This window comes from Branchiostoma lanceolatum, chromosome 12 (genome assembly GCF_035083965.1).
Source record: "Branchiostoma lanceolatum isolate klBraLanc5 chromosome 12, klBraLanc5.hap2, whole genome shotgun sequence".
NCBI lineage: Eukaryota > Metazoa > Chordata > Leptocardii > Amphioxiformes > Branchiostomatidae > Branchiostoma > Branchiostoma lanceolatum.
The window spans coordinates 17,962,282-17,970,660 of NC_089733.1; the positions used below are offsets into that span (position 1 = coordinate 17,962,282).

General features: G+C 44.8%; 1 protein-coding gene across 1 annotated transcript; it reads left to right on the plus strand.

Moving 5' to 3' along the window:
- The first annotated feature begins 2,011 nt into the window (after nt 1-2,011).
- On the plus strand, nt 2,012-5,572 carry LOC136445809 (E3 ubiquitin-protein ligase TRIM56-like). The gene is made up of 4 exons (XM_066443951.1): nt 2,012-2,120; nt 3,968-4,202; nt 4,590-4,693; nt 5,388-5,572. Exons 1-4 carry the CDS (start codon nt 2,012-2,014, stop codon nt 5,570-5,572), a joined length of 633 nt encoding a protein of 210 aa, XP_066300048.1.
- The last annotated feature ends 2,807 nt before the right edge of the window (nt 5,573-8,379 follow it).

Sequence of the window (8,379 nt, forward strand, 5' to 3'; positions counted from 1 at the left end):
ACAGGTCACCCGGCCAGAACAATCGGACTTGTCCTGCTAGTCATAAAAGTAGGGCAATCGGGGAAACGTAAAGATATTCTCTTCCTGCAGCTGTTTAGAAGTTATTGAAAAACACGCTTTTGTTGTTACTTGTTCCACTGAAAAACTATTAGTACCTGTTTTGATTTTGTCAAAGTTATAGATTTGTGTTAAGTGGCGCTGATAAAGTAAGTTGTGAAACTTGAGTGTAACACCACTTTGTTCTTGTCTTTGTGCCCGTCTTATTGAATAAAAAGGGCTTTGCGTACTTCAGAAGTTCAATCTTGCATTGACGTCATTAACCTTGGGTCATTTCGATTAGTCTTTAAGTTAAACTTTCCTCATATTTCTATTCAGTAAGTTAACTTTCCATCCGTATCCACGCAGCACGCATGCGCTAACCCATATTACCCCAGTTGCAGTGCCATAGTTTGCCCATTTTCGTTACAACCAGCATAGTGGGCACTGCGGGTGCAAGCAAGCGTCGGTCAGGTGAGAGATTAATAGTCTTAAGACCAAGGTTCAGCATTCTGAGACGTTTTGGATAGAAATCGGATGTACCAAACCTACAGCTAAGGGTGAGTGGACCAGGCGTAGGACTGTTTAGCATTGCCCGGTAGGAAAGTTGATACCACAGGTGCAAGTAAGCTTCGGTCAGGTGAAAGAGTCACAGTCTTAAGATCAAGGTTCGACGTTTTGTGACGTTTTTGGATAGAAATTGGATGCACCAAACCTACAAGTAAGGGTGAGGGTACAGACTACAGAGATAGGGACTGTTTATCTTTGCCCGGGAGGAGAGTTTGGCTGGAGCGACCAAGAAGACGAAAAGACATCAACAACGACAAAGTTTGGGACGCAGATTCAACAGCAAATTAGGACCTTTATGGTTGCTAAGCCGTGACAAGGGATTCAGCGACGTCTTGTCGCGATAATTGCTGATTTTCCTGATTTACATCGGCCTACTGAAGTGCCAACAAGTGTACCTCGATGTAGTACAGTTTGACTGTCGCGAGCCGCAGACTATATTTTGTTCACTCCAGGAGTAGTCGGTCAGGAGCTCTGTGGTAGAATAACTGATTTTCAGAACTGACTCAAGAAGTGGCAAACTGTTTCCTGACAAAGTGGCAAAGTAAACGAGTAGACAGTTTTACTGTCGGGAGCCGCAGACGATATTTGGGTCACCTCAGGAGTCGTCGGGCGAGATGTGACAGCGCTGCGGGCAAGGCCGCCAGCAGAGGGCTTCTTGGAAGGGAAAGTAAAATCAGGAGAGAGCTTAACAACAATGTTTCCATTGAAAGGTAAACTTTTACTGGTTGTTTATTCAATCTTTATTGAACCAACTGGAAGACATACTGAGTCTGAATTGTGTTGTTCTGACAAAACCTCGGTAAGAACTTCAGCTAATCCACAAACGTTTACAAATAAGCTAAAATCTATGATAGACACCATTGAGACAAATTCAAAATGTTCTTTTATTACTTTCAAATGTTCTTCTATTATTCTATTTTCACGTCGAAGACTTCCTCTCTCTCTCTCTCTCTCTCTCTCTCTCTGCGCCACTTCCACTTGTTGTAACTTAATTCCTCACTTTCACTATCGGGCGGCTGCGGAGAAAGTGACCACACTAGAATTATATCCAGACCCATCAGTCAGCAGACATGACAGCCCTTGTCTCCGGGGTCAGGTCGCCCCGACTGAGGCCCGCCCTTTGAAAGTTTCCGCACGTAAAATTGACGATTTTGAACCACACAAACGTTTCATCATAGGGCGGATTTTGCTCACAAACTGCCGATGTCATTGGGTTAAATTTGTCTTGTAGTTGTCTACCTATGACGGGACGTTATGCCGTGGTCCACTGTTCATTGTATTCGTTCAAAAATGGCTAGTTTCCTCGGTACAATGAACCTGTTAGTTCTGATCATGACACCTGTCTTCTCTGTCACACCTAACTACACCTGACTGACTACAGTCACGCTACGCTGAAGACCCCACCATGGATTACGGCGAGTTTCGGTTCGCGCGGTGCCGTCTGTGCGGAGACGCCGTCAACAACCCCAGACTCCTGACCTGCTGGCACGTCTTCTGTCAGGACTGCCTCATAGGTGCGGTTGTTTGTTTGTTTGTTTGTTTGTTTTATTAAAATCTCCATTAGCGTTCAATTCTGACAGGTACCTTTGGGGCTAGCCTACATGGGTACCATCCTCCGTAGTTTACCACGGAAAGGGACTACGGTATTCTCCAAGCAGAGCAAGGGTTTCGGCTGCTTTTTGACGTTTTTAGGCGTTTTCGTCGGGCTTTCTACTTTGTCAAGTTGGGTTTGCTCTACAAAAAAAAGATGACAAAGTAGAAAGCCCGACAAAAACGCCTAAAAACATGTCAAAAACCAGCCGAAACCCTTGCTCTGCTTGGAGAGTAGAGGATGACACCCTGGCAAGTTTGGAGGCAGTCATACTTTCGACTAAACGTTTATGTAATGTACTATTGTTTTTATTGTTTATTGTTTCGCATATGTACAATCAATTTAAAACAAAGAAATACATGGCAAAGAAAATATGCAGGGGGGGCCTAGGTGGCTTTTCGTGGGCCTCCCCTCGAACTTAACAATACGTATCATATCATAAATTGTACATAACTCAACACTCAACAAAACTAACGATAGAAAAACTTATATCATAAATCCTAATAGATTAACATGTGCGAGGGAATACAAAATGAATTTTAAGGAATTAAACATAATAAGGTACGTTAATATGATCAATGCTACTCATAATTAACAAATTGTGAAGAAATAAAATTAAACGAAATATTAATCATCAAATACTAATACTAATAATCAAATATCAATTGATAAAGCGAACTAAAAGTCAAGCATTTGCAAGCAAATGTGGTATGTTTCCCTCGACAGATTATTTGATGACTCGGAGAAAGATCTGGTTAAGTGCACTGCAATCGATAAATTGTAAGTGTTGATTTCATGCAGAAGGCAAAAATATTCATTGCCAATATGTAGTGTTAGTCGTCATCAGTTCTGAATCATTTGTCTAATGTCTAGCTCCTCTTGTGTGTCATCCTCGTTCACCAGGACCCTTCCGCTCCACGTTACATCGCTCGCAGAAAGGGCCCTGGTAACACGGGATGGCATCCATGGTTATTGCAGGTCGACGAGACTTGCTGATGAATAATTAATGAGCTAACCCTTATTTGGGACAAACGGCAGTTGTAGCTCATGAATAGTTAATGAGCTAACCCTTATTTGGGACAAACGGCAGTTGTAGCTCATGAATAATTAATGAGCTAGCAGTAACACGTAACCTGATTGGTTGATAGCTTCCCAGCGTTCTTTGCGCGCTTGCTTCCGATGAGAGGAAGCAAACGGGTTTTAACCCCTCTGATTGGCTGAAGCTGTTTTGGTGGCGATATCGTAATAACCATGGATGCCATCCCGTGTTACAAGGGCCCTTTCTGCGAGCGATGTAACGTGGAGCGGAAGGGTCCTGGTGAACGAGGATGCTTGTGTGTATGCAGGAAGCCTTTCTGTTCTTAGTACAAAGTCAACACTGTAGAATCATTTTTTTAACTGAGCAGAGCACTTTGGACGAGCAGCTCTTGCCTTTTATATGTTACACCAAGGAGGTTGAAATAATTGGTTACACAACGAATCATAATGACCCCCAGCGGGGGTCTTCACGCTTCGTTGAAAATAGAAAAATCTTTAGATTTATTCCAAATATCTTGAAATTTTCTGCTGAATCTTGATATACCGATGACGATCATCCTTTATTCCCAATGACACACAAAAAAAAAACACAAAATATGATATGTTTTCTGTCGGAAAACGTAATGGTACCAACTACTGGTAATTTCCCATGTATGCAAATGAGCATAATTCTGGTTATTTGGTATTTTCCCATATATGCAAATGAGCATACTTCTGGTTATATCTCTCCAGGTTACAACACAGAAAAGGAGCAGGTGAAATGTCCCGTATGTAAGGAGGTCACTCCGCTACCACCGGAGGGGATTCCCGGTCTGCAGCACAAGGCTCGCGGTTTCCTGTTCCGAATCGGAAGTCAGAGCCCGAAGATTGCCGAGTTCACGAACACCATCTACCTTCGGCATTTCTGCCCCGCCCGAGCGAAGCAGGTCCAAAGTCACCGGAAATGCTTCGTTCCTGCAACAAAGAGGTAATAAAGGGGTTTATTATGTTACAAAATTTCAAAAGTTAAGTTAACATATAATTCCGCCATCCTGAAAAGATACATCCAAACAGATCTCCAACCCAACATTCCCCAGTATAATGCAATCCAAGTGGATTAATGTTAATGGTGGTTAGAAATGTTCTCTCCGTATATGTACTAACTTGAATGTAAAGAACTTGCAATGTCATTGCCTTAACATAGCTAAGTACAATGTAATGTGCAGCCCTTTGTCTGGCAATTTCGGGATTTCGTTTTCAAAAGGTTTTAAAACTATCATCGATTCGTCAGTGATATCAACAATAAGCGAAGGAATTGTGTGAAAGCGCTTCTGGCAAAAAGCCAATCTGATACCATATACCCCCGTCCTTGCAGGTGTGTTGAGTGTGACGAGTACCTCTGCTCCCTCTGCTCATCCAACCACCTGTTGGAAATGCACAAAGCGCCGCCTACCGTCTGCGGACGGCACAACAAAGCAGGTAAGTGCTTGCTTGTGCGCTCAAAAAGTTTTTTTTCGGTGATAACTTAATAACTCTGACTTTGGATTTGCAAGTAGGGTTTCGAACTTTCCTTTCAAAACCAGCGTTAGCTTGCATCTTTTGGATCTACTTTCTTTACCTTTTTCATATCTTATTTTGTACATTTTCGATTCATGATTTTGTTCTGTGTTGGATCTCTTTTCCTTTCTTTTTCATATCTTATTACGTCCCTTTTGTTCTGGATGTTGTTCTATTTATCAGATGATTTCTACTGCAAACACTGTAACGTCGATTTTGTTGTGTTTGTCAGAGGATTTCTACTGCGAGGACTGTAACGTGGTGACGTGTTCCCGCTGCGTGTTGTTCTGTTTCAGAGGATTTCTACTGCGAGGACTGTAACGTGGTGACGTGATCCCGCTGTGTGTTGTTGTGTTTCAGAGGATTTCTACTGTGAGGACTGTAACGTGGTGACGTGTTCCCGCTGCGTGTTGTTCTGTTTCAGAGGATTTCTACTGCGAGGACTGTAACGTGGTGACGTGATCCCGCTGTGTGTTGTTGTGTTTCAGAGGATTTCTACTGTGAGGACTGTAACGTGGTGACGTGTTCCCGCTGCGTGTTGTTCTGTTTCAGAGGATTTCTACTGCGAGGACTGTAACGTGGTGACGTGATCCCGCTGTGTGTTGTTGTGTTTCAGAGGATTTCTACTGTGAGGACTGTAACGTGGTGACGTGTTCCCGCTGCGCTGGGACCATCCACATCCACCACGACACGTGCGAGATGGAAGAGGTCGCGGCCGGGTTCAGGGAGGTCATGGACATCTGGCTCGACCAATGGCGGCAGGGGAGGTGGCAGGTGTGTAGCGCTACGTACTTCACCTAAATCCGCAGGGATTTTGAAAAACGGGGTTTGTAGGGATATATGCTTCTGTATGCGTACTTATTAGAAGAACTACGTTAGAACAAAACATTTTTTGGGAAAGTTGCTAGGCCTATACGGAGTCCGCAAACGACGGTTTCAGTGGCAGGGCATATTTTCTACTGGGAGGGATTGCTACCACGTCCTCAATCACGGGACCATCATTGGTTTACGTCCCTTCCAAAAAAAGGTGGAGCCCTACCCAAGCCAGTGTCCTATCCAGGATTGAATGTGGGTCTCCCGGTTACCAAATACTCGAAACAATGAGCTCAAATGTGAGGCTGCTACATCTACATCTACATCTACGTATCTACATCTACATGTACATCTACAACTACAACTACATCTACATCTACACCTACACCAACATCTACATCTACATGTACATCTACACCTACACCAAAATCTACATGTACATGTACATCTACGTCTACGCCTATATACTTAACTGGGCAAAGCCCTCATTCAGAGACATACCACCCAGGTGCACGGCGATAGTGCTGCCGGTGGGGATGGCCGTGGTGCTGAAATGAAATAGTGAGAGCAAAAATGGAACAAACTAAGTTGAGCTATAGGGACATCCCTCATCATCTTAAACATATCTTATTTTTCCCAGATGGAGGAAGATCTTGAGATGAGCCTGATGGAGGTGAACACGCAGATCCAGATGCAGTCGGACAGGATCCTGGACTCGGTCATCGACGTGCTCAGACAGCGGGAACAGGACCTGCTGGATCAGGTGGGGAATTTCCCCTATATACAAAACAAGACTCTGTTAGTTTGCTGTGTTTGCGTGGCGAGTTAGCCTGACTAAATCGCGTTCCTAGCGGCCGGCCCGATCGTAAGCGCCCCCGAGCAAGAGGAGGTCCTAAACACTGGCTGCGTGGCGGGTTTCAGCCAGCGGTTGTATTACAATGACAGCCTTTAATTGCAAAACAATACACACTCACGTCAAACCTTTTTCCTTCTTTAACAGAAACATCTAGAATTCAAGTCGTTCATGATAGTACGTCGGCGAAGCTTACTACTTCTACTTCACATATCAATGAATGGACGAATGGATGAATGAATGAGTGAATGAATGAATGGATGGATGGATGGATGGATGAAATGGCTAGGTAAAGATGACGCCGCCATCCCCAAACTTATGGTAACATAAAAACTTTCATACGTGACATTTTCCTTTCCTCCTCAGGTGGACAAATTTGCACGAGACATGTGCATCAGATTCCAAGACGAGAAAAGCAAGTACGGTACGGAGAAGAGCCATCTCAAGCCGCTGTGCGACTTCAGCGAGAGTCTCGTGCGATTCGGCAGCGACCAGGAGGTTATATCCCTCCACCGCGAGATCACTGTGCAGCTGGAGTCCGCCGTGAGCGAGATGGAACCGACTGAGGTGCCTGATGATCTGAGGAGGGAGATGTTCTTTGAGCCCGAAAAGGTAGGCACTGGAATCTCCAAGCAGATATTAGGGTTAGGGCTGTGTACCGACTGGGTGTATGTATGTGTGAATGTATGTGTGTTATGGGTGTGTGTGTGCATGTGTGTGTGTGTGTGTGTGTGTGTGTGTGTGTGTGTGTGTGTGTGTGTGTGTGTGTGTGTGTTCCTCTGGATGGATTGTAATGATATTTGGTATGTGGATTGGTGTTGGAAAGACAAAGGTCAGGGTCGATTTTGAGCTCCCTGGTATTTGACCTTGGCACTGCAGCAGAACCTCCTGTATCTTTTGACCTTGACGTGCTATGGTCTTGATTTTTTTTGATGGCAGATAGCTTGTGATATAAGCAAGACGTGGTGTAGGTATGGCCCCCCTAGCAGCTTCCTTTAGAACTGCAGGGGCTTTTTTGTCAAAATCTGAAAGAGAAAAAAGGAACAATGGATTTTTGTATCTTACAGCTCCCTGATGTCACCGACTGGATACAGATCGGCGCAGTGTCCGTCTCCCAAACAGACGGTTTCAGCAGGAACTCCAAACACTCCATCACGAGCAGGGACAGCGGGCACGGATCGCGGAGCTCGTCCGAACTGTCGCTCGAGAGCATCGGATTGGCCAGGAGCCTGTCACGTGAGAGTGACGTCTTCTCCTCAGATGACGTCAGCAAGTCCAGCAAAGATCTCCGGGCTGCCTCACCTGTTTCAGGTGAGCTATTGTTGTACATGTACAGTCACACCTGTCTGTAGCGTCGGTTAGAGTGTTTGGCCCAGAAGTCAGTGGTCCCGGGTTCGACTCCCCTGACATGCCACCGATGTTGTGTCCTTTAACCTTTCTGTGGCGTCATGTTGGCGAAGAACCCAGAGGTCCTGGGTTCAAATCCAATGAACGTTATGCCACCGATGTTGTGCACTTGAGAAAGGTGAAGTGAATGTGTATAATGAGGGTCTGACTCCAAAGGTTTCCTTATAGCCTGGGTGCCATTCTTTAGTAGAAGTAACAACTGGCTTAATCTTTTCGCAAGCGCAATCGCTACGAATGAAAAGAACTCCAATACGAGATCTAAGTTTACCAGGTTGATGAAGGGACAGAGTTTGTATGGAAAGCTCCCCAGGGTAGAAAACTCTTAAGATATTTCTCAAAAGATATAAATGTTCCCTTCTTTTAAGGTGAAGAAAACAGCCTTCCTGACGGAGAAAAGGCGAAGAAGAAGTGGAAAAGTCTAAGGCAGAAGATGAAGAAACACGGCATGAAGACGACAGACAAGATCCGCAAGTTGTCGTCTCCGACAGGCAGCACGGAGAAGCTACATGAACCGGAGACTGCTGGGAAGGAGGAG

Coding starts and splice junctions, on each gene's coding strand:
- LOC136445809 (XM_066443951.1), top strand. CDS start 2,012: ATGGATTACGGCGAGTTTCGGTTCGCGCGGTGCCGTCTGTGCGGAGAC. Junction 2,121..3,967: donor CTGTCAGGACTGCCTCATAG/GTGCGGTTGTTT, acceptor ATATCTCTCCAG/GTTACAACACAGAAAAGGAG. Junction 4,203..4,589: donor TTCGTTCCTGCAACAAAGAG/GTAATAAAGGGG, acceptor CCGTCCTTGCAG/GTGTGTTGAGTGTGACGAGT.